Below are 27,818 nucleotides of genomic sequence, written 5' to 3'. Positions count from 1 at the left end.
TGGGGACACCAGACCACTCGCCCGTGTCCCTTCCTGCCTCCCCCTCATCCTTGAACCCCTCTGCTGGCAAAACTGTCTTCCAAGGTCAAACTTGAGGCCTGTGGAGAGCATGGCCTGCCCTCCTCTGCCCACCTCCCCTCCCCACCCCACCCCCGTGGGCCCCGCACGCCCAGAGAGGCGGCCACTGACGGGGGTGGAGAGCACAGCTCTGGAGACAGAGCCCCGCTGTGGACGAGGGCACGGCCCTGGGAAAGCTGTGTGGCCGCCCTGGGCTCACCTGTGAAATGGGGCAAGAGGACCTACCGCATGCGACGGCCACGAAGGTGCCACGAGACAAACACGTGATGCGCCGAGTCCTGAACTGGCGCCCAGGCCACGGTCCCGGCAGCCCGACGCTGAGCCGCTGAGCGTGGGTGAGGGATCCGGGGGTCTTGGGGGAAGGTCCGTGTGGGATCCCCGCAAGCACCGCTGCAGGGTGTGAATGTTTAAGAAGACACACACGGTGGACGGAGCAGTGTGAGGAGCTGGGTGCCCAACGCCCGGCTTGGACAATGGCTCACAGCCAGTCTCCCCGTGTCCACATCTTGCTCGCCACTGCCTCCGCGGCACACGGGCTGGAGGATCTTAAAGCAAATCGCAGACGTGAAGAAAGCAATTCTATGCTTCACACTCTTAAAGCAGCTTTCAAACAGGTGAAACAGGATCATCATTATCCCCGTTACAGCTTGTGACCTAGAGAAGGTTGGGAGATGAGGTCGAGGGCGGCCGAGGCTCCGGGCTGCGAGTCCAGGGTCCCCCCCGGACACCTGGGAAAGCGTGTGGATCTCAAGCCAGCGTCCTCAGAATGGCCCCTCACCCAGGGTCTAACCAGCCCCTAACTGTCTTGGGTCAGCCCGAGATGCTCCAAACAATTGCAATCTTCTCCAGATCCAGAGAGAAACCAAGTGAATGGACGGAATTCTCCACTGAAACGTCTCCTCTCACGTATTTTCCTTAAACCTCGGGGTCTCTGCATCCCTCTGTCTGCAGCTGAGCTGGTGACCACGGGGTGCAACAACAAGCAGTGAGACAGGATGAATGGAAAACCCTGGGACAGCGACCACTGCCACCTGACGGCTGGCTGTGGACACACCTGCTCATGCTGGTGATTACGCACAGCAAAATCCACCTCCTGCCAGCGAAACTGCTCCCGCTTTACAAGGGAAGGACGGGCAGCAGCGGGTCTTCAGCCCTGCGAGCAGCGCCGCGCCCCAGGCTGGAGCGGGTGAGGCCGGGCAGAGCCGGGTGTGGCAGGGCTACGGGGTGGCGGCACTCGGCCCTCAGTGCCAACGCCCGGGTCGGGGGCCAGCAGGACCCGCACGAGAGCAGGCCAGCCCCGCGTGGGAGACAGAAACAAGTGAAGCAGAAACCCAGCTCTCACCAGAGCGCCCAGAGTAATTCTCCCTGCGCACCAGGCCCAAGACAAACGCCAGGGCTGGAGATTTCCCGAGCAGACGGCTCGGCGGCCCGGTCCTCCTGGTACCCGCCTTCTGTCGGCTGACGCAGCTCACACCTCTGAGTCTACACGTGGGTGCACGTCCCAGGGGAGCTCCAGCACCCCCTGAACCAGACCCTCTGAAGCCGCGCCCGCCCCGTGGGCACTTGTTCTAAGCCCTGGAACCGTTAGAGCTGAATCGGGACAGGGGCTTGGGCCTTGGTGTGCGGACTGTGAAACACAGCGAGGGGGTTGCCACGCTGGAGTCCAGGTGGGCACCCAGAGGGGCGCCCCCTTCTCCGCGTCAGGGCCAGGGTGCTGTCCACTCTTCCTCCCTCCCCTGACCCGGGCATCCCTGCATCCCTGGTACCCCGAGTGGGGCTGACCTCGTGGGGACCGCGGGCCTCTCCTGCTTTGCAAAGCATCTGAGGACACATTCCACTTGGATGAGCAGACTGCATGAGGCTCAAAGAAAGACACAGCACATGATTTTTAAATAACTTTATAATTTCCTGATGGATTTAGTTTGTGAATAAAAAAGAAAAAAAAACGAACAAAGTGTTTACAATAATTATCAAGGCAAATCCGACTCTAACTCAGTTTCTCTGTAACGTCATGATCGTGTCAGCCGCACGACGGGGCAGGTGCACAGCTGGAGGCAGCGGTGCGTTCGCTCACAGACCCCACCCCTCAGCAGCTACTGCTGCCAGAAGGAACTCAAGCTACAGGGGGTCAGTGCCCGGCGCCCTGGGGCCTAATCAAAGGGCAGCTCTCCCTCTGGAGCAGCGGGAGCCCGCTGCACACCCACTGGGCTCGAAGGCCCCGGGCCGCCCCCAGGGGTCCACCGTGCCGAGGTGGAGAGCACAATACTGCTGTGGGAGGGTGGGGGGCTGCCCCAGCCCGGGGGGGCTCTCTGGCTTTGGCAGGGGCCACCTCCTTTCCTGGCCAGGCCACTGCTAGGGCCCAGACGGATGGCCTGGGCCTGGGAGACCTGGGCTCTAAAAAGCTTTCAGGGAAAGGATCCAGGAACTGAAGCCAAAGGAACTGGGCTCTGAGGAGGACTCCCCCATCCAGATCATAGGCTCCAGGCTGGCCGGGGCTCGGCCCGTCTTGGATGGGCCACGGGATGATATAGCACCAAGTGGGCAGGAAGAGGTCCGGCGCCAGGCCCAAGTGACCACACAGCATCCGGCACACGGGGCTGCGGCCAGTGTGGGCTCACAGATCTGGAAACACCCCGCAGAGGTCCTGAAGGTGGACGGGCAAACCGGGGCCCAGGAGCCTGTTCCCCTAACTCAGTGGTTGCCTCCTTCCCTGGGTGGTCGCCTGCCTGGACCATGGCCACCGTGTTTCCCCAGAGGCCAGCTCAGCTGCCATCCCAGCCAACTCGGGGGGATGGAAGGAGCCTGGCTGCCCCATAGCTTGAATTCCTCTATTAACATGATATTGGAGGGATTTTTTAAAACACAGCTCTTTAATTTTTCAGTCCTACAACTACTTTGTAATATCTTAATAATCTCAACAGTGGACACAAGGTAACCGCCCCAATTCTCTGAACCACACAGACAACATCGACAAGCAGAGAAACAAAAGAGGAGGTGGGTGTGGGACAAAAAACCACTCCCCCCAAATCAATCCCCAAAACCACCTCTCCCCCAAGAGTCAGGAGGAGAAATACCTACAACAGGGTCACAGCACTCGCCAAACACGTTGGAAAAACCCAGGAGACACTTGGTTACAGTTTTGACACTAAAAAGTTTGGAAAGTTTTTGCTTAAAAAGAGTAAGACAGCCATTTTGTTCAGAAGGATTCCCCTGGATGTCGTCTTCTTGCCCAAATGTTCCCTTAGTTCACGTGGGGGAAACACCAGATTCCTCTGAAGACACTTATCTGACGGTGCGTCCCTGCCAAGAAGCCGGGGCCAGCAGCGCGGGTGGGCCCAGGTCTGCTCGGCCCAGCTGCCCGCTCCCGCGGCCCCCCACGCCCTCCCCTCCCCTCCCGCGGCCCGGGGCTCCCGCCGGTGGGAGACGAAGCTGCGGGGGCGGGACGCAGGGTCCGTGGGGACTCGGGAAGAACCACTCGAGGGCCACGTCTGCACGGCCACGCCCTCCTCCGCTGCTCTTGCCTCAACGGCCCCGAGGCCTCCCATGGGCCTGTGCTTACACAGTGGGCTCCACAGGAGGGCGCGCGGGCGGGATCAGCAGGACTCCAGCAGCCAATCCCAACGCCGATCCTGACCACCAGCCATCGGCCAAAACTTGGAGACGACCTCCTCTTCTCCTCTCCCTCTGAGGAGCGGGGGAGCCGGTGGCTCCTGCGGAAAACCCCACAGGCCTTTATGGACACACAGGGCCGAGCCCCGTCGCCTCCAACCACCCTGGAGGTGCCTCGGGTCCCGTCTGCTTCACTAGTATTTCTAAAGCCCAAGTGTCAGGAAGAGAGGCGCCTTCGGATGGTAAGGTACACGGTCAAGGTTAGAGCCAAGATGGATTTGGGGATTCCCGTTCCCATTTCTTCACATGTTAAAGCCCACTTAAAATCTTTTCCATTTCAAACGGTATCCAAGTCCTTGCAAATCTCAGTCCAGACACTGCATCAAGAGCTCAGTGAATGCTTGGGATGGAGGTACATGGGAAGAGGACACGGTCGCATTGTCCTTCTTCTGTCCTGAGCCCCAGGGCGGATGCCACCCACTCTCCCTCTTGCTTCGCCCTTCATGATGACTTTGATCTGGGTACAGAGCTGCAGGTGCTAAGGGGAACGAGACTTGCCAATGGGATGGCGGAGTTTGGTGAACATCACAGGTAACCCGCAGTGAGTTTTCAAGGTTACAGATCCTCGGCAGCAGCTGCATGAACTTGTGAAACCATGAATATCAGAAGAGGTCACGGAACGACAGATCCCGTGTGATGGGAATTGTGCATTTAGCAAATGTTGGCTCAGTGAATGACCTAAACTTCGTAAGACACTCTAAATGCTAAAAACTATGTTAACTTTGCCTGTGGTATAAAGGCAGGTCCTTGTTCACTATTAAACTTTAGCCAGAGCCGACTTTCATCCAGGACCCAACAGCCCCTAGAACCATCTGAGATGCTAGGACAACCACCCAGGAAGCACCGAGGAGAGTCCCGCTACGCTTCAGAGACAGACAGATGGCGTCTGCCCAGAAACTGCTCTTCTCAGAAGCACTTGCCCAGAGGAATCCCATAAGGCCCTGGAGGGGAAGCCACAGGAAGGAGAGCAGGCAGGAGGGCAGGTGGCAGGGGTGGAATCTGATGGGTGACGTGGAATCAGCGGGACCCGGGAGACCAGCTAGAGAGAAGCCGGCCAGGCCCGCCGCTGCTCTGCACGTGGCCTCTGGGTCCTGTTCCCTGTTTGCTGTGGTCCCGGGGAGGGTGTCTTTCTACCGCAGTTCTTGCTCTGTGGTGGACAGTGTGAGATTCCCGGACTCCAGCCCTAAAATCCTGGGGGCTTTCTACATGATTTATGGGCAGTGCCGTAAACAAACGGGACTGAGGTAATTGACCACAAACGGTCACCACTTGCTGTCTAACCTCCGCTGCACCCCCTCTCCAGCCAGCCTGGCTATCAGGAAGCATCTCAGTAAGAAATTTATGAACAGAGTCCATTTAAACCTTCGGTAAGGAGTACTCAACAGCTTCTCACAGGGAGAGCTTGTTTTACGGCAGGGAGTCGGGGCAGCTGGAGATGTGACCATATAAGTTGATGGTACAGTCACAGGCTGCTGGCGGGAAGATACAGGACTGATGGCTGTGAGGACCTAACAGGCAGCATCGGAGAACCTGGGGAGGAGAAAGGAGAAAACGCAAGACAGACCCATCAAGCCCAGCAACTCTTACCAGGATGTGAGCGTCTGGTGGGTGTCTGGCCAGAGAGGTGGTCAAGGGGCTACAGAGCTGGGTGAAGTGATCTACTTCCTGCTGCCTGATGTTTAAGGCTGCCATTATCTACGCCTGGGGAAGACGTCCATACCTTCCACGGGATTTGCAACTTTGGGGTCAATTTTCTGTTCTGCAACATGGACCTGGCTGAGTTCGACAAGGTGCACCTGGATGTCTAGAGAAAACACCATCCACCGTCGCAGCCCATTAGACAGTACACTCTCTCAGGGGGACAAAACCCCGAACCCCAAGTCACCAGATGGGATTCTGCAGGCGAGTAGGTGACTCAGCTCTCTGCCCCCCAAGACTCATAAATTCCATTATAATGAGAAATGCTGATTTGTGGAAGATTTTTCTGGAAGAGATACCTTCTATTAAGGTGGGGAAGGGGAAGGGTGTGCCTCTTACTGCTCTGACTGGACCAGGTGGGTCTCACAGAATCCTCGACTGCCCTCGCTCCCCGCAGACAGGCTTTCTTCCAGGATGGGTGCCCCTCTGACTGGACCAGGTGGGTCTCACAGAATCCTCGACTGCCCTCGCTCCCCGCAGACAGGCTTTCTTCCAGGATGGGTGCCCCTCTGACTGGACCAGGTGGGTCTCACAGAATCCTCGACTGCCCTCGCTCCCCGCAGACAGGCTTTCTTCCAGGATGGGTGCCCCTCTGACTGGACCAGGTGGGTCTCACAGAATCCTCGACTGCCCTCGCTCCCCGCAGACAGGCTTTCTTCCAGGATGGGTGCCCCTCTGACTGGACCACGTGGGTCTCACAGAAACCTCGACTGCCCTCGCTCCCCGCAGACAGGCTTTCTTCCAGGATGGGTGCCCGACAGCGGCTTGCACACAGTAGGCACTTCATCGCGATTATCCGAATGCAAGAAAGGGGGAAGGGATGCGCGTGGGAAGAGAAACACTCATCCGAAGCAGAAGCTCTGGTTCAGCAGGAAAGCTGAAGGGGGGAGGCTGGGCCGCCTGAGCGTGGAGCACGGGCGGTGGGGTGAGGCAGAAGCACGCTTTGGGGCCTAGACTGCTGACGAGGGAGGTGTCTGGGAGAAGCCGGCCTGACCCCGAGGACCGGTCGCCTTCCACAGAAGCAGAGCTGCGGGGGTGACCACATTGCCCTCTTCTCTTTCAGTGACAGATGTGATCTGACACACCAAGGTCCTCAACGAGAGGGGCTCGCCCCAGAGGCTAGGAGAAGCGCAGGCACCAGTGCGGCACGGAGGCCAGGATCTCCAAGCCCCGGCGCAGCCTGCCCGCAGTCCCGCACAGACGGCCCTGGCGGAGAGGAGCCAGGACGGGTGGGAAAGAGAAGAGCCGGCCGGCTCTCTGCCCCTGCTCGCTCCCCGCCGTCTCCTTTGTTAATACTCTTTTTGAGATTGTTTTTTGTCTTTTTTACCCTTTTACGAGAAAGCACCTGTTGTGACATTAGAACACGCGGCGCCCTGGTCTGCAGGGAAGGCGTCTCTCGGTGAGCTGAGCTCTGCAGAGTCCAGACCTAGTTCTCACGCCACGGACAGAAGGGAGGAGGGCTCTGCCCCGTGTCCCTCTGTCAGGGCACGGCCGCCCGCGTCCACGGTGTCGCTGCCGATGGCTGGATGGCAGCTCTCCACGGAGGCTCGGCCACTCACCCGCCCTGGACAGCAGGACAATTCGCGCAGAGACAACAGTGGAAGACAGGAGGACAGACGCAGAAACGGTGCTGGAGCCACACTCGCGGGACTAAGCGAGACAGGGCAGAGTCTGGAGTGTGTGCCTGCTGCCAAGAGCCGTCTGAGCGCCCCCTCCTCGTGCTTCTCCCTCCTCGGCTCCTGGGCTCATCGAGCGGGCTACGGTACTGGGCTGGCCGCTCCCCACGGAGACGGTCACGATGACTCTTCCAGGGCGCTGACCACCTGCTCCAGGATGTCGGGGCAGCGGTCTGCTATCTGCTGCAGGACGGCGTTGGCGAACTCCTGTAGCTCTGAGTTGTCGCGCTCACCCTTCTCTAACTCGTTCTGAAGCTGCAAGGAGAGACGGATTCAGGAAAAATAAAACAACCCTACTGGCACTGAGTTAAGAACTGTTGTTCACCAACAAAGAGATGACATTTGCAACAATGTGGATGAAACTGGAGGGCACTGTGCTCAGTGAGATAAACCAGACAGAGAAAGGTACATACTGCGTGGTGTCACTTATATGTGGAATCTGGGGAAAAAAAGTCAAATCAAATTCAGAGACACAGAGAATAGAACGGTAGCTGCCAGGGGCTGGGGGTGTGGAAACGGCAGTGGGTGGGGAAAGGGACAGACTTTCAGTTATGAGATGAATGAGGTCTGAGGTCTAAGGTACAACACAATGACTAGACTCCACAACACTGTGTTGCAGACTTGAAATCCGCTAAGAGAGCAGGACTTAAGTGTTCTCATACGGAAAAAAGGAAATCGTGAGATGATGTATGTGTTGATAACTCGACCGAAAGGATGGAGAATCCCTTCATGACGTCTGTGTACATCACACCATCAGGGTGTATACCTTGAATATATTACAATTTCGTCAATCTTAGCTCAATAAAGCTAAAAAAGAAAAGAGAAATGACAAAAAAGAGGCAGTTTCTATGTGAAGTCTTCCTGTGTCAAAACTAACAATCAGGAAAGTGTAAAAGTAAATATCAAATGTCTCTTCCTGAAAACGAAGGTTAGTGACTGGTCCAAGGCCCTGAGAGGGTGACCTGCAGAGCTGCGCTCCCACCCCAGGGCTCGTACTCTGCGAGTATTCTCCCACTGGGCGACACCATCACTTACAGGCCCAGGACAGGGAGGGGTACACGCGTGATCAGGCAGGATCTTCGTCTTGCACCCTGGTCCCTGCCTGAGGGAGGCTTCTCCACCGGCCATGTGCCACTCCCTTGCTGACTGAGCCAAAGAGAGACGCGTCTAGTCCTCTGTTTGTTTACAAGTATATTTCCTATTGCTTTAAACACTCTCTCTGACATTCCTTGAAGCACCGAACCAGCATGTACTGAGGGCCTACTGTGTGCTAGGTGCTGAAAGATGAACGGATCTGCACGTACACAGACGATTATGACCCAGCAGGGAAAGGGCCATGACCGAGGCCTGAACACGCTTCGGGGGAGACAGGAGGATGTCCGCTTCACCCTGGAGGAAGCCGAGATGTTCCCGAACAGGAGTGTGTCCAGGAGATCAGAGACAGAAGAGGCGGTCGAGCAATAAAGCAAGTGCAGACGCGCAGAGCCACCTTGGGGCTTGGTGCAGACCTCGGAAGAGTGAGCCTCCCCTGCAGCTGACGCATCAGGTAGGGGGCTGGGTGCAGAACGACAGAGGTGAAGCTGAAGGGCCAGACTGGGGCCAGGCAGCATACACAGAGCTGTGGAGTTCGGATTTCATCTGGTTAGAACAACAAGGACGACAACAGCAGCAAGTCCTAGACCTTTAAGACAGAAGAGTGACGCGATCACCTTCATTTTCTCAGAAGACACTGGGAAGATAAAGCATGTCAGCCTGAGTGGAAGGAGGGACACGTCGAGGGAGGTTACTGTCATGAACCCGGGTAGAGTGAAGCAGGACTAAACCTAAGGTGGGCCTAGGAACAGGGGGGGACCAAGTGGGTGGGAGATTCTCCAAAGGCAGGACTGGCAGGAGGCAGGGTTATGTGAGAGAGAACAGAGAGTCAGACAAACAAGACTGAAAATACAGGAGGCAGAGCAGGTTTTAGGAGAGGAAGTAAATTAAAAATTGAGTTTAGGGGCTTCCCTGGGGGCGCTGGTTCGAGTCCTGGTCCGGGAAGATCCCACATGCTGCGGAACAATTAAGCCCGCGAGCCACAACTACTGAGCCCGTGAGCCACAATTACTGAAGCCCACGCACCTAGAGCCCGCGCTCTGCCAACAAAAGAAGCCACCGCAGTGAGAAGCCCGCACACCGCAACAAAGAGTAGCCCCCGCTCGCTGCAACTAGAGAAAGCCCACACGCAGCAACGAAGACCCAACACAGCCAAAACTAAAATATATATATATATATATAAAAAAATGAGATATTCATATAAAGTACAGTACAATGCCAGACACACAGAAAATGCTTGGGAAATGTTAGATGTTGTTGTCATTATTATTACCGTTGTTTTTATTAAACAGATAAGATTACCCAGAAAAGAGCATGTAGATTAAAATGCAAAAAGAATCCAAGTTTCAATTACACTGTTGACAGAACCTAGATGCTCTGAGCCAAGAATGACTATGCTGCTTTTTCAAACATCAATATAGCAAAGAGCTGGGAACAGATTTGGCAATCTTCTTTCTGCTAAACGTTGCTAAAAGACCAGGACGTGCAAGGGCCAGATTCAGACCACACGAAGTCTTGGTGTACCTCAAGCTCTGGCTGCATCATATGAATAAGAGTCTCTGAAACCGGGAAACCAGAGAGGCAAGGGGCCTTATGAACACGGCCGCATAGGCCGTAACCCAGAAATACTGCTCGGTGAAAATGCTGCAGCTCTCAGGTCTCTTCAACCAGCTGAAGTAAGTGAGGAGGTTATGAGGTTGTACTGCTTCAGTTTCTTACCTTAATCCTTCCCAGGAATTCTCTGGACAACTTTGGTTTATATTCTGAGCCAGGAATCTTCACAAGTCATGTAGCTATTGCCCATGAAATATTTTTTATTCTAATTTGGGTTCTGTTAAGTTGATAATCATGAAGTTACTAATGAGTATATTTTAGTTTAACAACATTTTTTCAAGGGTTTTATTTTTCTGATTTAAAAAGTATTACACATGCATTGTAGAAAATTTAGAAAAAAAAGGCACCCCCCCAAAATCACCTATAATATTAGCATCAGGAGATAACCACTTCTATATATAGTCATATATTCCTTGAGACTTTGTTTTATTATACATACATGTAATTTTAGAAACAAAATGGCAATGATATTATATAGACTATATATAAGCTGATTTTGTTTTCACCTAAAAATATACTCTAAATACATTTCCAAACCAAATCCCAAAGGCTCTTATTGAACCTTGGTAACTGATTCTACAATTTATCCTCAAGTGTAAATATATAAAAAGAGCCAAGAAAACATTTTAAAGGAAGAAAAATGGTGTAGGACTTGCCCTACCAGATTATAAAACAGTATAGAAGCACACTAATTAGAAGAGCATTGCATTGATACAATTAGATCAGTGGGATTTAGAATATGATCAAGATGCATTTGAAACCAAAGAATTGTATTAGGAAAACTGGGCCCAGCTGTGGTTAGATTCCTACTCATGTCATACGTAAACATAAATTTAAAACTGGCTAAAGATCTAAATTTAAAAATTATACTGGGGCTTCGCTGGTGGCGCAGTGGTTAAGGATCTGCCTGCCAATGCAGGGGACATGGGTTCGAGCCCTGGTCCAGGAAGATCCCACATGCCGCGGAGCAGCTAAGCCTGTGCGCCACAACTACTGAGCCTGCGCTCTAGAGCCCGCGAGCCACAACTACTGAGCCCACACGCCTAGAGCCCGTGCTCCGCAACAAGAGAAGTCACCGCAATGAGAAGCCCGCGCACCACAACAAAGAGTAGGCCCCGCTCACCGCAACTAGAGAAAGCCCGTGCGCAGAAACGAAGACCCAGCACAGCCAAAAATAAATACATAAATAAATAAAATAAATTTATATAAAAAATAGAAATGTAAAAACATTCATTCAAAAAGTATTGATTGATTCGCCCATGAAAAGGAAGGCAGTTCTGATACATGCTACAACATGAACCATGAACACATTATCTGGACTGAAAGAAGACAGTCACGGAAGACCACACTGTACGACTCCATTTTTATGAAATGTCCAGACAAGGCAAATCCAGAGTCAGAAGGCGGATCAGTGGTTGCCCAGGGCTGGGGTGGGACGGGGTGATCAGAGGGAATGATGAAAATGTTAGAAAGCTGATTGTGGTAATGGTCGCACAATTCTGAGGACACACTAACCCTATTACATTGTACGCTGTAAACGGGTGGATTGTATGATGTGTGAATTATACCTCAAAAAAACTCTAAAAGCATACTGCCTGAGTCCTGCATGCGAAGTGCTGTAAAGGCCACAGAGAGGAATGAATGAGCACTACAGCCTTCAGCTTGGGTAGAAAGGGGAGTTGGCAGTAGATGTTAGAAGACAGAAAAAGGGTCATTCCAAACAGACAAACAGTAAGAGCTGACCAGGCACGGAGGAGGAGATGCGCTTGGCTGGTCCCCGAGGTTTGGGTCTCTGCAGAAGCAACGCCAGGTGTCCCCAGGCTGGCCAGGCGCAGGCACTGCCCCCAGGACCCCCCAGGCCACTCCACGCTCTCAGTGAGGTGAGCACCTCTTTACCAGAACAGCGGAGACAAACTGGCGTAAGTTAAGAGAACGATGGCAGGTACAGCTAAGACGCAGGGTTAGAGGAAATAAACAGGAGACTTGGAGGAGCGGAGACGTAGAGCGGGAATGTGATTACGACCCACAAACATAAGGGGTTAAGCAGAAGTGGGAAGGGTGACGGCACTGGAGGAGGACGCAGAGCCAGAAGTGATGGAAGAAGACCAGGGGGAAAAAAGCAGAGGTCGACCATAAGGCTATGGTTTTTCCAACATCTAATGAATGGTCTGCCTGGGAAAAGGTGTTTAAACACAGAGAGGGTCAGAAGAATCAAAAGTTTGGAGAAGGCAGTGTTCCTTCATTGGTGGGAGCTGCTCTCCATCCCGCAGGCCTTCCTGTCTCCAGGGGTTACGGCTGGTTTGCACTTTATCTGGAAGCAGCATTAAACGTGGGCACGGCTGAGCAGGGAGAGACCTCACTGGCACTTGATCCATTATATGCGAAAAGTTCCTGTCTTGAAAAGAACTCTCAAAGATCAGCCTTTCTTGTGAAACTGGAATTACTTTTTAAAGGAGGATTTTTGTTTTGACTTTGAAATGCAAAGCTTTAGTCATCCTGAAGTCCGAGGAGCACAGAATGCGTCGGGAACATGTGGTTAAACCTTCAGACAACTTAGGAAAGAAAGGCAATGTGAAGAAACCGAAGGAGCAGCTCTGGACAGCTGTATTATACAGCACAGGTGGGAAAACAAATCTTGAGATGGATGAGTACCTCGTGATTTTAAAATGTTTCATTAGCATGCGCAGCGCGTGTAAAAACGGAAGCTTCTGCATGGTTTCAGACGTGGCAGGTCCCATGGATGAACTGGGAAAGGTATATTCCAGCTTCTGAAACTTAATTTCTCAGATCTCACTCAAGATATTCCTGTCCCCACCCCTGCTCCCACCCTCAGGTCTGCCTATCCATCCCTCACCCCCCCCCCCCCAAAGAAAGGGCCCCTTGGACTTGACACCAGGAAAGAATTTCCCAAAACGCGCACACATGTGATATCCGGGATTTAATGAAAATGCTTATTACATCTTAGCCACAATGAATTATATCCTCCTCTGTCCCTCTTCCCTTCCTTGTTAAAGCTACAAATCCAAATTTGGTGGATATAAATATGACTGAGTAATCCAACGAGATCTTCCGTATCCTACTCTCTGCTTTCTAATACTGGCAGGTCAGTTCCACCACCGCAAGTACTACAGTGAAAAACACTGTCTTCTTGTTTACTTTCTTAAAAACATTATAATTATACGTAGCATGTAGGTTTACACAATCTCCCTGCTAGATACAGATGCAATTTTCCCTGTATGTACTGAAAGCTTTGCATCTAAAGACAAACAACAACAACCCTAAAAACATCTCCAAGTAAATTAATTTCCACTGAACTTCAAAACAAACTTGTTCCCACGAATCCCGCAAGCTCCTTCTGTTATGTAAGCATTAAATCCCAGACCTCAGCATCTCCGTTTCCTCCATATACAGAATATCTAACACAAAACCTTCCTCAAGTGTCTTGGGCCTCTTTCTATTCAACCTTAAGTGAACTAAGATGCTCTGGAGGAACGGACTCTTGTAGTAAGAGATGTACAAGTATGTGCCTCCAATAGAGAAAACAGAATACAGCCTCTGCTAAAAGAAACAGGGGCTTGGACGTGTGGGTCAGGATGACCGGGAGGGCAGCGTCCTGCACGTGGGCCTGCTGCTGTCAGTGGCAAAGGGCACGGCTCAGGACAGTTCCCGGTGCCAGCAGCCGCGAGCCTGAGGACTCATTACTAGGGTAACGCAGGCCTGACACAGCCTACCTCAAAACGACCCCACGACACTGCTGTTCTGCCTCCTTCTCCAGGCTACCCTGACCACCTCCCACATCTCTGTGCCGTCAACTAACTCTGTTTCCAACCTCTGCGCTCCCCGATCTTCGACCACAGCCTCAGAGGGCACTCTCACCCCAAACTTTCTGAGTCTGCATCTCACAGGCTAGACCAATTTTCCTTTCTTTCACCATCAAACATCTCAAAGAACAGTCTACATTTGCTACCTCTGTTTCTCATTTCCCTCCTTAACATCTCAGAATTTAGTTTTTGCCATTTCACCAAAACTGCTCTCTCCAAAGTCTGCTAAACTAAGACTTCTACGCTGAAAACCACACGACATTATTTGGAGAAGTAACACAGCTCTTAAATGGAGGGAGACGTGATGACAGATTGGAAGACTCAGTATCGTAAAACTGTTAGTTCTGCCCAAACTACCCATGGATTCAGCGTAATTCAAATCACAACCGCGGCAGGTGTGTGTGTGTAACTGACACACTGACTCAGAGTGTGAGAGGAAATGCAGAGCCCAGAGCAGCCCGAGCGATCCTGGAGAACGATCGTGGAGAAATCTCGCTACAACACAAAGCTCCCGTCACTAACACAGCTTGCGACTGGCACAAGAACAGACACAGAGACCACAGGAACAGAACAGAGGACAAGCCCAGTCCTGGGAGTGACCCGAACGTCCCTCAACAACCGAATGATAAACTGGATATTCACGCAGCGGAGTGTCAGCGGTGAGAACGGATGAACCACACCCACGCACAACGTGGTGCTGAACGGAAGCCGGACGGCAGAGTTCAGGCTGGGTGAGTCTGGGCATATAAAGCTTAGGAACGGGCAGAAGTGGCCTGTGGTGCTGCAGGCGGGCTGCTCTGGGAGGCTGCAGTTGTGGCCGGAAAGCAGCTCTGCCTCTCGTGCCCGGCGCTCGTTCCACGGGCGTGTAAACTCACAGGCTTGTACACACATGACTCATGTAGCATGCTGTGTAGGTGTCACACCTCCAAACCAAACCGAACCTCAGGGATCCCCTAACAGCACAACCTGTCGGTCCCTGGTCTTCGTCCAACACAAGCCCCCCTGGACACGTGGCCCTGGGGACACCTGCTCCGGACTCTCCCTCCCGGGCTTCCTGGCTCTCCTCTACCTGTCTGTTAGTCCATCTGTGTTTCTTCCCTGTCCTGCGGCTGTTCCTCCCCTTTCTGCTTCCTGCCCGACACGCAGGTGTTCTCTGAGGCCTACGGAGACTGTCCTCTGTTGCCTTGGGTCACCCTGTCCATCCTCGCTCCATGAAGTTCAATAATCATAGCAACTAACCTACTGGACATGGATCCCGGCCGGGTCTGCTCTACGTGCTTTAGTGAACCAGCACAGTTAATCTACTTTCTTTGCCAACTTAATTATTTCTTTTCAGGTGGGTTTTGTAAGACTTTTTTATTTAGCAGAGAACTGCACACATATACAAAACCAAACAGTATAATAACCCTCATATGACCTAAATTTAACCATTTTCAAGGTATGTATAAGTGTAGCTCCCTTCTTTCTCCCGAGCTTCAGACTAACATGCAAATGCCTGATAAACACTTTCTTGTGAATGTTTCACTTATACATCAATCCATAGTGTTCATACTGTTTAATAAACTGTTCTTTTCACTTAATAATGACTAAAAATAGTTTTTCATGTGACTAAGTATTCTTCTAAAACCTAATTTTTAAATGGGCTGCACTGTAATCCTTTCTTTCTTTTTTTTTTTTTTCTTTTTCGGCACGCGGGCCTCTCACTGTCGTGGCCTCTCCCATTGCGGAGCACAGGCTCCGGACGCGCAGGCTCAGTAGTCCTTGTGCGTGGGCTTAGTTGCTCTGCGGCATGTGGGATCCTTCCGGACCGGGGCACGAACCCGCGTCCCCTGCATCGGCAGGCGGACTCCCAACCACTGCGCCACCAGGGAAGCCCCACTGTAATCCTTTTAATGGATGTATTATAATTTATTTAACTAATTCCATTATTAGAAATGTAGTTTGTTTTCAGCTTTTCACTACTATAAATATTAATGTGTTGAAATTTTCTGTACATAAATCTTTGCATATCTATGACTGTTTTCTTAGAATTCCTGGGTCAAAGGGTATACACCTTTTTAAAGTTTTTGACATGTTACCAAACTGTTCAGGACAGTTGTACTAATTTTCAGTCAACAAATAAGGGTGACCATTTCCCAGCCTCCCGGTCCACTGGGGTCACACACACACCCCAACCTTGCCAATATGACAGGGCTGCTTTCGTTTGCAGTTCTTTGTAGTTCTTTTCATTTGTGGTGAAGCCAAAAATAGAGGCGACACATTTAAAAATATATTTACTGGTCCTTTCATCTTCTGTGAAATTCCTGTTAACGCCCTTTCCAGGCCATGTTTCTTTCGGTTTAGTTTCTTCCTTGCTGATCTCCTGGTCACAGCCCTAACAGGCTCTCATATCTCAGCATCTTTTGCTTATTGCAATAGCTTCACAGTCATTTCAACCTTGGTTTGTAGGAGTAATCTTTCTAAAACAGGTTGGATTAGGTTCACTCCTCTTCCAAGATCTTAAGTGATTTCCTACCTACAACAGAGTCCAATCTCTTTGGCATGGCAGCCACCCTCCAGCCCCATCCTACTTTTCCAGTTTCATCTCCTGGTATGTCCATGCCACCCTCTGCCTTTGCTTTCACTCTGATGAGGTTCCCTCACCCTGGGGTGAGGACAATCTTACCTCCTACACCTCCCTCTTCCCCATCTAACTTATTCTTCCTGGTGGAGATCATTCGCCCCTTTTGTCTGTGGAGACATCCCTTTTCAGAGGTGAACACTGCTGAAGTATTCATTTTGTCTCCTGTTTCAAGAGTTCGCTACATGTTCAATTCCCCAACTCTTCAGCAAGCTCCTCAATGCATTCTTTTTTACATACCAATGCTGCCTAGCAGAACAACCTGCACATAGCAGACAATCGAAAAACAACTGGAGAATGAACTAAAGGAAAAGATGCTAATCCTGGGGGAAAACACCCATAACTTTCCCAAGAGCTTTTGAAGGTAAATCTGAAGCATCTCCAAATCCAGACCGTCTGATGGTGCAGGGCTTGTAGCATCCGTGGTAACACCCACATGGCTGACGTTCTCAAAGGACAGAATATGGCACAAGCACAGGATACCAAGGTGGCCTCTGGCAGGAACTTTCTGGCTTTGTCTGCTGAATGTTATGATAATGTATTCTGTTCTTAGTAGCTATTCCAGCCCTCAGAGTAGTAATATGATTTCTAGAGGGACCCCAGCCAAGAATCACAAATGCAACAGCAACCCAATCTGGACGCTCAAAGCAACACACATGGGGAGGGTGTGTGGCAGAAAGGGGGGGGGGCATGTCAGCTTCCACCGCTGCCCAGGGAAGAAGGCATTTCAGAGAGGATACCTCACAACCTCCACACTCCACAAAAACACGTCATGAAAGGCTGACTGTGAGAGAGACCACTCCAGCTCCCTTCCTGCTTTCCACGTCAGGACAGCTGTCAGAGAGCAGAGCTGACAGTGGCAGGATGATCCGGACACAGCCGGGCGGGACGGAGGGGCAGAGGTAGAGCGGAGGACGGGCTGGCAGACCTGAAACTGCCCAGAACAGCCACCGCCAGCACAAGTCAGGGTTTCAGGGCAGGGGCGGCCTCTCTCCACAGCCGAGTCAAGGCCAAGGGAGAGCGAACAGAAACCCGTGAAAAAGGGCAGGCTTAAAGGAGAGAAAAAGCCTTATTTCAAGGCAAATAGTTCTCTATTCACAGACACAGGATGAGGTGAGAGAGGAGGATGGAGGGATGGGTTTAAAGGAGGGATGGTTACAAGAAACCTGACTGAACAGACTCAGTCGTGCTTGGTAGTGACTCAGATTAATTCGTTTCTGCAGCTGGTTTGGTGGTGGGTGGGGAATTACACAACAGATGCTCAGTTTGGTTTAATCAGACACGAATCTGAACTTGACGTTTTTGACAGCTAGGTCCCAGGACGCAGAGGCCATGAGGTCTGAGCTGTAAACGGACATGATGACTGGAGCCTTCCAGAAGTGACAGTGAAGCCAAAGCGGTCCTCTATCCTGGCCGGATCCGGGCTACAGTCCCCAGCCCCAGTTAGCAGGCTGCTTAACTACATGTACCCAGGAGATATGAAGACATGAAACACCCCGAGTTTGGATTTTTGAACAACTAGAATAAATTGCAATGTATTTTGTCATAATTATCTGCTGAATAAAACATAAAACTTACATGGTCAGAGGGACCTGACAGCACGGTGGAGATTTCATGCCCAGGCAGTAAATATTTCATTTCCTTTTCTACAGGAATTGGGTCACTTTTTTGCTCTGTAGAATCCCTCTAGCATTTAGTAACAGGGAAAATGAAAGTTGCCCTTGAAAAACTCCAAGGCCCTCCCTTCCTTGTATTTCAAGTCCGAGCTTGCAGCTTGAATCTCCCAGTTTCCTTCCCAAGGTCTCCCCCCACCCCAGCTGCCTACTGTTAAGAGCCTGAAGCAGCTGCCACCCTGCCCGGACTCTGCAAGATGACCGGATGCGGTGGTGACGGTGAAGTTGCTGCTGGGCCTTCCCCTCCCCCTTCCCTGCCTTGCAATGAACCCCTCTGCCCGGCAGGGTCTGGATTTGTCTTCCTAAAGAGGGGAACACTGTTGTTGCTTAGGCCAAAAGTAAACAAGGTGCCATTGCTCCTCCATGACGAATCTGGAACAAAACGATGCAATAAAAACCAGAGTCCATTCCACCAAGGGGATCCACAGTCAGTTCCACTGATGGCAGCAGGCCTCTGCACGGCGATTTCCTCAAGATTCAATTGGTGAAATAAAGGAACTTCCTTCTCTCCTTGCCTCACCTCGCGACAGGTGGCAAGGCAGGAGGAAAACCCCGGCACTAAAGCCTCCCGAAGCATGAAAATCATAACTGACTTCCCAGTAGTGCCGAGAGCACGTTAAGCCTGGCACGCAGGGGGTGCTCCCTAAACAGTTACTGAATGAATGCTTGCCATGTGCCCTGGGGGAGCTAGATTTTTCAATGGTTAAAAACTAAACAAAGATAAAAACAAACCAAGAGCTTCTCTGCTTCCCGGCTGCGGCAGGGAAGTCCTGCAGTGTGGTACTGGCCACCCCCTAGCCCCGAAGGAAATAAGGCAGAGGGGGTTTTTCGTGACTCTGTACTAGTACAAAGCACACGATTTAGTTTCTACACGAACCCCCTCCCCTACAAAATATCAAACAGCGGAACTACCAGACCTAAAAGCAGGCCGATTCCAAAACTGAGAACCAAAAGCCTGGAAGGGAGCTAACAGAACCCGGAGTTCAACTCTCCAACCTTAAAGTGAGGCGAGGTGACGGGCCTGGTGCAGTTTAGGCTGATGGAGCGTGCACCCCAGGAAACCTGGGGCTCGTCCTTCACGCCCTGACAGCAAGCGGTCAGGGACCAAACTGCTGTCTCCAGATGCACAAGTGCTCCAGAGAGAAAAAGAGGCTATCTCTCCTGCCTCAGAGGCAAGTTTTACAAGAAGGCTGGTCTTGCTGGCTAACCACCGGCCCTCTTAGAGCCGGCATGTCACTGCCGCTTATCATCTTTTGAAGATTAGTGTCAGTCACGGTTCTGTGAGAGTCAACAACCCGGAGTGAACCCAGGTGAACTGGGGTCAACGGATCTAGGGACCAAAACACAGGTTGCTAACACCCGGATACAGCAGGCGCTGGAACCAGGCACCGTGATGCCACAGTCCAGGTTTAGACAGTCATCTGTACGTAAACCAGCACAAACTTCTGCTTGCTGATAATTCTGTTTTGTACTTGCAGGTGTCACTAACATACTGTCTTAATTTCTAACCTACTTAGGTCTAGACACTTCCAAAATGCTGGATGCGTTCCTGCCTGAAGTATTCTTCCCTGGCTGAGATAATCTGAGCTCTTCTTTGTGATATTCAACCTCCCAGGTTACTCTCTTTCCAGAAAGGTTCTGTCTTGATATAGGTGTTATACCTTCTCTGAACGAGTTAGGGAAGGGAGTGAACAGAGGAGGAGACAGAAGACATGGCTACAAAAGATAAAAGTGGGAAGAGACCCCCCCCCCCAAACCCAGTAGGAGGTTTACATTGGGCTGATTGGCCTCCTATACATTAAATTTCAAGAATCAAGAGAATGGTGGGGGGGAAAAAAAGAACGGGGAATCCTCTCTTGTGTAAAAACCTTGCAGAACACCAAAGGAATCTGACGTATCATCCCATTCAAACAACAAACCAGTTGTGACTACAGTTGATAACACGGTATTGTGTAACTGAAATGTGCTAAGTAGAACTTATAAAAGGTAAGTAATGCGAGATGATCAATGTGTTAATTAACTTGATGAGGGGAATCCTTTCACAATGTATACGCATAGCAATCATCACACTGCCACTTTGAACATCTTACAATTTTATCTGTCAGTCGTATCCCAATAAAGCTGAAAGGAGCAAGCCAGGTACCCACGTGGGTGGGGCGTTTAGATGCAGTGCGTCCTGAGGCAGAGACGGACCAATCCCCAGTCCAGACTTGCTGGGACAGCACTGGAGGCTGGAGAAAGTACGGAGGTTTAAATGGGGAAGCAGAATTCCTGCCACGCAGAATTTTCATTGGTAACACCTCACACCACCTCTTACAAACCCGTTAATTGACTTGAGTAAAGACATTCACTTTAAGAGCCTGTAGTTATCCACACGGGGAAGAATGTCCCTCTCTGTCAAAGGGACCATCAGAGCAGCAGCAGGGTTCTGAGAATCTCGGACACGGCCAGGCCAGGCCAGCCAGGCCAGCATGTTCGGTTTGGCTTTCAGAAACGAAACGTGTCAAACGGAGAGGATCAAAAACAGAAAACAAACCACCCAAACAACTAAGAAATCTAATGCTGAGGCCATCAGGACGACAAGAACAAGGCTCTGCTGTATCTGAGATTTAAGCGCTAAACCAGCACACAGCCAATCCACGCCTATGAATCCCTGGCTGAGCAGGTCCGCTGCAGCGGCACGTGCGCAGTGCACGTTCCATGTCTAGCATGTGGCACCCGATTCTAGGGCCGGCGTGACGGGAGAGACTGGCAAGGCTCCCTCAGGGAACCATGGATCTTGTTTTTGCTTTTTTTTTAGTGCCAACCTGACGTTCCCTGGGTGGTGAGATGACAAAATGACCTTTTACAAGCTCCTGGCCCAGCGACGCAGAAGGGCCAGGGAAGGGGTGCCACTACCGCTTAAGGCTCCGGGGCCGTGTGGGCTGTTCTGAGTGACCCCCGGGTGCACACGACCATCGTCTGGAGGACCATGTACGGGCACAACGCGAGGACAGGCACCTGTGCTGACGTGGAGAAGGCTGGTGGGGCGGGGCCTGGACGGTTAATTTTGGGTGCAAAAGGGAAGAGGATGTGATTTGAAAGCTCCTGGGCAAAGCTGGATTGGAAAGAAAAATATTCCCTCGGCCCCCTAAAGCTCGGGACTTCTGCAGTCGTGTTTCCTTAGGTGAAGAAGGGTGAGAGGAGAGACCCAGGGACCTTCCAGTCCCGTCTGGCTCAGCGGACGCTCAAGGCGCAGCACACGGGGAGCACAGTCCCCTGGAAAGCGTGGGCGAAGCCACGGTGCCGCAGGGCCCGAGCGGCCTCCCACAGCGTGGTTTCCACGCGGCAGTAACGGCCGCGGTGAGAAGGGAAGTGCACAGTACTCCCGGGAGGCTTCTCCCAGCCCCTGCAGAGGGGGGTCCCCGAGCTTCGCGAAGCAGCAGCTGGAGAGGGAGGCGGGCTCAACCTTCAGCAGCGGCCCAGTGAGCAAGGATGCTCTGCGCGGGTAAGAGGAGACGGGGGATGACGGGGTGGGGCGCGGACCGCCCCCGGCACACGGCCCAGCAGCCCCTGCGTGCGGCTCTCCGGCCACCCCGCGGCCCGTGTCACCAGACAGGACAGAGCTCTGGAGCCGACCGCGCGGGGAGCAGGCCGGGGCTGGCAAAGCCACAGGCCCCAGAGAGGCCAAAGAAATCTCCGGACAGGCATTTTAATGACCTCCTACTCACTTTCCTCCCCGAAGAAAGTCCCAGTACTTGGTCGGCACACGGGGCCCGGGACAGACAGGCATCCATCCCTCCACACACGCGGCCTGAGCCCGACGGCGACGCCCGGCAGCCCTTTAACGCGACCACCGAGAACGCGCCTGTCTCGGGGGCGTCCTCTGACAGGCGGAGGGGGTTTTCTCTCCCGGGGACTACAGGGGGATGTGGTGGGGCCAGGTCTGGGATGGAGGGAAACGTCCAGGCCCCATCTGGCCACTCGGCTTCATCTTCCCAGGCAAGTCCCGTCGTGCCCGCCTCAGCTCCCTCCCATGCAAAGCGCCAGGGGCAGGGATGAGGCTGAGTAAACGCAGCTGCCCCTGACGGAACAACACGGGACCCAGCTGAGCTCCCGAGGCCGGAGGGTCGGAAGGGTCTCCTCTCCTGGCTCCTTGTCTGGCTCTCATCACAGGACGCTCCAGAAAACTCGACACCCTGTCTTTTCGGTGACTCCCCGCCTTCCCACGAGGTGCATCCTGACGCCCACGTGTGCTAAACTTAATCTTATGAGTAAATATCTGTGGACTCAAATTTAGGCTAAACACTTGCAGAGGGCTGCTGTGGACTTCAGCTGTGCGACAGGCCGACATCAGCGAACCCTAAGGACGATGATGCTTGATCACCAGGCCCGGGTCACAGTGGAGACTAAGCTGGTTTTTAACGTGGCAGCGTTGTTCCCTTCTCAACTCTCCTCTTCTCAGCCACTCACCGTTCCTATCATCCTAACGTTCAGGAGCCTTGGGCAGGCTAACATGGGAGACACCGTGCTGCCCTTCCTAGAAACGCCTGCATTTAGAAAGGTACTAACCTGGGAGAGATGCTTGATTCAAAGGAATAAACGGAACCAGTGACCGTCAGGCAGGGGCCCCATCAAACACCCCACCCCCGCCTTAAGCTGCCCACAGCCTGCTCTTCTGTTAGGATGGCAGTGAGATCCTAGCATTGAAGTTTGGCTGAGAGTTTCTATTAGAAAAAGTTTTTTTTTTTTTTAGTTTGATAACATTAAAACCACTATTTATCTTTAAAAAGAACCCCATGAAAAATCCCGTCTGTCAAAACCTGATTTTTAGGGTGACTTGAGTATCTCTTCAATTTACGGCAAGATCTGTTATCTTCAGTGTTAAAATTACAGGCTCCCTTTCACCAGGAGCACACGCTAGGTGGGGCATTTTCTCTTGTGCCAAAGTGGTCTTTAAAAAGAGGTAGACAAAGCAGTAAGATAGCATTTATACGGTGCAGAAGAATGCCACTAGCTCACCTCCAGATAGTTCCTGATTTCATTCGTTCACTAAGCAAGCATCTGCTTCCTACTTTACGCCTTTGTGTCTATTACACAGCTTTTAAAGAAAGGTCCAGTTTCTAAGTTGTGTCACAGGGCACTCTGGACTGACATCACCAGCAGGCCCTACATCCCCACCTCCCCCCACCCGAGGGAGGAGTCTGTAATTAGTGGCTGTGAGCAAGGCTCTCCAGCACGCCCTGCCTCTTGATAGGCGGCCCCTGGGATTTATGTGGAAGGCCCTTTCCAGAGCTTGCTTGGAAGTTGGTCGTTGGAAACACTGAAACAATTACTTAAGTGGTAGTTAGGGCCCCAGGAGGCCCCATGGGCTACTGGCCATAATGTTATGGGCTGAGTCATGTGCCCTCCCCCAACTCACATGTTGAAGCTCTCACCCCCAAACCTTAGAATGCGACTGTATTTGGAGAAGTGATTTAAAGTGGTTAAGTTCAGATAAGGCTGTTAGGGTGGGTCCCACTCCAATCTTACTGGTGTCCTTGTGAAAAAGAGGAAACTTGGACACATACAGAGACACCGGGGATGTACCTGCATGGAAGAAGGACGATGTGAGGACACAGGAAGAAGGCGGCTGTCTGCAAGCCAAGGAGAGAGGCCTCGGGAGAAACCAACCCTGCTGACACCTTGATCTTGGATTCTAACTTCTACCTTCTGTTGTTTAAGTTACCCAGTCTGTGGTACTTTGTTGTGGCGGCCTTACAAACTAATACAGTATTGTTGGTGAGCAGTGTCACCTAACCATCAAAAAACCTAACCATCACTTGTAACATTTTATATATTGGAAGATGCCTTCTGCATCCCAACTCCTGCATCAGAAACACATCTTCACTTGCCCCAGTGGCAAGTTGAGTGTGGCCTGGTCCCATCTTTCCCACTTAGCACTAGAAGGGGTTCAGGGAGAAAAACCTCACTGATCCAGCAGCCCTGATGTTCTTACAAGAGGTGCAGGAGAGTTGCTTAGAGGCTCAGCGAGTAATAGGGACAACAGTCAGAACAGCAGCAAGTGGGGACTGGGTCACTGGGAAGAGGGGACACCAGGAGGGAGGCTGTGGCAGTATTTCCCCCCTCTCTGGGGGAAGCAACGCTTTAGGTCAGGGGGCACAGGGAGTCTAGTGGGGAACAGCAACACTGTCTGTAAACTGGGAGAGGGCTGTGGCCCAACACCTTTTCCTGTTTTGAAGTTCACACAGGTTTTCCCCAAGAATTCTGCTGTACATACATACGGCCAGCGTGACAATGGAGCTTGGTATTGTGCAGGTGCACTGGGGAAGAGATGTGGCTGGGACCATGCTGGACGCTGCCCACTAGACGTTTAAGTGACTTCTGTTTCTAGACTGTCCCACCAAATCTTTGGTAAAGAATTAAATAGTGGTTTGAGGAAAGCTAAGGACAATTTATTTCAAAGCTCTGACTAGATGGGAAAACTGCCGTCTCCAAGGCTTCTCCGCTCCACGGGCTTCGGGGTGGCAGTGCCTGCCCCGGGCCAGTTTCTGGACGTTCGCAGGGGTAAATTTCCCTGCATTATCTCTGTAAGTCAATGTGCTGGACTGTAGGAGTTGTCAAGACTCATGAAAACTCCAAGATGGTAACTAGTTGCTCCTGCGGCAGCTCCGGGGAATCACAAGCGCTGACCTCCTCCTTCCGTGGGAATACTCTCAACACAAAGGAAAAAACACAGGGCAGCTAAGAGATACTAAGAGCTCTATAAATACAGAGCTTCATAATTAAAAAATGTTCCATATTCCCATTTCAGAGCTCTAAAGGGCCCAGTGCAAGATCAAGCTAATGGAAACAAAATTAAAGGTTCCTGCCCTCTTTGCTGCCAAGCTGAGGGCACAGGAGACCTGAATTCAGACTACGTGTTTCACGTTCTTTTTTTTTGCGGTACGCAGGCCTCTCCCGTTGCGGAGCACAGGCTCCGGACGCACAGGCTCAGCGGCCATGGCTCACGGGCCCAGCCGATCCGCGGCATGTGGGATCCTCCCGGACCGGGGCACGAACCCGTGTCCCCTGCATCGGCAGGCGGACTCTCAACCACTGCGCCACCAGGGAAGCCCCATGTTCATTTTTATTTAGCCCCGGCCCGCTGTGGGCAGAGGCCCTGGCGACAAGGATCGGGATGGGGAGGGAGAGACTGTGGACAAGAGAGAAACAGCAGAATCCCCTTCTCTGAGATAAGTGAAGGGAGGAGATGGTCTGGAGGGATCTTTTGTATCAAAACAGTTCTGGTCTAGCTGAGTCTCTTAATGCAGTATTGTCTCTCCACAAACAAGATGACGCAGCACGTTCAGCCCCAAGCCTTTAAGTGAGCTCCTGCTTAGGTGTAGCCTTTCCTGTGTCCACCATTCAGCTGCCCTCAGGCCGGGAGTGATTTGCAAAGAAGGATTATGTCTGTGTCATTTCTACTGTGTGAGCGAGGTCCTCACCTCCTCTACATTCAAAGCCTCTCTTCCTCTTCCTCCCCGCAACCTTGTTTTAGGGGATTTTATCGGAAGTCAGGCAGCAGGCTCAGGGTCTCAGGGCCCAAGCCAGCAGCTGGCCAGGCCCTGTCCTCTCTCGTGGGGTCTTCCAGCGCTTCTACCTTTTTTTTTTTTTTTTCCTTTTTAGAACAATCTCTTGTCTGCCAGATTTTCAACATCCAGCTGGCAGGATCCTCTGCTCTTTGCATGAAAAGGTTAATGGAAACTGTCAGGAGGGGAGAGTGCCAGACCGTGAGAGCAGAGGGGAGAGGAAGAGTGAGGCTGCCCCACAGGGTTTTCTCATAAACATGAGACAGACAGACACACACACACTCCATCCCCAAGCCCAGTCAGGCACAGATCCCGCCTGTCCTCAGGGCCTGCAGCTCTTGCTGCTGGATCGCTGGTCGCCTCGCTCAGCCTCTCATGCTCTGCCGCTCTTAGTCTTTTTGGACAAGAGTTCAACGTCGGAGCCGAGGAAACAGTGCAAACATCGCAAAGAGAAGAAAACCAGATCGGAAACATGCAGGCTGGGAACCAAGACAGAGTTTGCTGCCCATAAAGAACCCATTCTTCTCTTTTCTCTCTCTCGTTTTCTCTCCCCGTTGCCCCCAAAAGCTCCCGTGTCCACGTGGCCCACTTGGGGGCTACGACGATCTGTGCAGATGCATTCACGAGAGAAGAGTGTCACGTCGTGACTGATGACCCACGAGCTCCCGGAGTGAGGGCCCAGTGCCACCCCAGCATCAACCATCCCAGACTCACCGCCCTGAAGAGAGAGGGGACAAGCCAAGCAGCCACTGATCAAAATCGAGAAGACAAATGGAAGACGGGCTCCGAGGAGACGACGAGGTCCGAGCCAAGCTGTGCAACGATACTTCCCTGAAGGTCAAAACTGGACTGGGTGCTGGGAAAGGGGCTGGAGTCCACAGCCGTGACCCGCGGAGCGAGCTGGCCAGTGAGGGCTCGTTCCAGCGTAGTCGGCCGTCAGGGGGCTGGCCTTCGTGGTGGAAAAAGGACGTGTGCTCCAGGGGGAGATTCCACTTTCAGCTTTTCAGCAGAATCTGCCTATCAGTCGACCTGCTTCAAAAAGTTCGAGAGGAGACTGGAAATGGGGTGTGACTTTTCTGTTTTTGTTTTGAATTAAACTACCATTGACATACAGCAAGATGCACAGATCTCTGTACATCAGGGTGTACAATCTGATGAATTCTGATCAGTATACACGCCCACATGACCATCTCACCAACCGAAACACAGAACGTCTCCATCGTCCCAGAAAGATTCCCGGGACCCCTTTCAGTCAGTTCCCACAGGCGCCCAGTGTTCTAGTTTCCATCACCACAGATGAGTTCTTCCTGCTCTGGAAATGCCATACAAAGGGAATCAGACATTAATCAGATACTCTATTGCATCTGGCTTCTTTTGCTTAACAGTGTTTTTGAGATTCATTCATCAAGTTGCTTGTATTAGAGTTCGTTCCTTTTTGTTGCTGAGTAGTACGCCATTATATGATATACGATAATTTAAAAAAACCTCTTCTGTTAATGAACATCTGGGTTGTTTCCAGTTTGGTGCTTTTACGAATACAGCTGCTCTGAACAATTTTGTGCACATCTTTTTGTGGGCGTGTTTTCATTTTTCTTGAGTAAATAAGGAAGAGTGGGATTGTTGGGTTACAGGACAGGTGTGTATCTAATTTAATAAGAAAATGCCTAACAGCTTTTTTGGGCATTGGACCAAAGCCTTGGACCATCCTCACCACTGCACGGAGAGTTCCAGCTGCTCCACACCCTCGTGGACATTTGGTGGACGTGTAAAATTCACATTTGGTGAATTTTAGCCATTTTCTTGGAATCGCCCTGCTATCTCACTGTGGCTTTCGTTTATGTGAGCACTGTTTTCGTGTGCTTGGTTTGTGTATTTTCTCTTGTGAACTGTCTGGTTCAAGTCTTCTGCCCATTTTAAAATTATGTTGTTTTGTCTTTTTGTTTCTGATTTTAAAAATATCTTCTCAGTAGAAGTCCTTTGTTCAATATATACATTGTGAATGTTTCCTCCCAGTCTTCTGATGAACTAAAGTTTTGATAAAGTACAATTTTTCATTTTTTCCTCTCACGTTTAATGTCTCTGTGCTTGCTGAATTGGGGGAAGTTTCAGCAACATATGTGCCATTTGGCTAATACCTAGAATTAAGACATAACGTTCATTTATCCCACTACAGGTGACGTTACCTTCAGTCATTTGGGTTTAGATGGTGTCGCCAAGTTTTTCCAACGTAAATCAACTAAAAGGATTTTGTGCTAATTGACTGAAATAACTTTTTGTGTGCGTGTGTGAAGAGACACTTTTAGACTACGCAAATATCCTGTTCCTCA

General features: G+C 51.5%; 1 protein-coding gene across 21 annotated transcripts in view; it reads right to left on the bottom strand.

The window, feature by feature from the left end:
• Nucleotides 1–1,960: 1,960 nt before the first annotated feature.
• ERC1 (ELKS/RAB6-interacting/CAST family member 1) overlaps nt 1,961–27,818 on the bottom strand; it is a 394,021-nt gene continuing 368,163 nt past the window's right edge. For 20 of the 21 annotated variants that reach the window (XM_030834798.2, XM_030834806.2, XM_030834800.2 and 17 more), the window contains one exon: nt 1,961–7,376. In XM_030834798.2, coding sequence (XP_030690658.1) covers nt 7,239–7,376 — 138 coding nt within the window. In that variant the 3' untranslated portion in view covers nt 1,961–7,238. The remainder of the gene's footprint in view (nt 7,377–27,818) is intronic. The other variant, XR_009565564.1, reaches the window with a different exon arrangement.

This window comes from Globicephala melas, chromosome 10 (assembly GCF_963455315.2).
Source record: "Globicephala melas chromosome 10, mGloMel1.2, whole genome shotgun sequence".
In the NCBI taxonomy this organism is placed as follows: domain Eukaryota; kingdom Metazoa; phylum Chordata; class Mammalia; order Artiodactyla; family Delphinidae; genus Globicephala; species Globicephala melas.
This window is presented reverse-complemented; position numbering and strand designations above follow the sequence as displayed.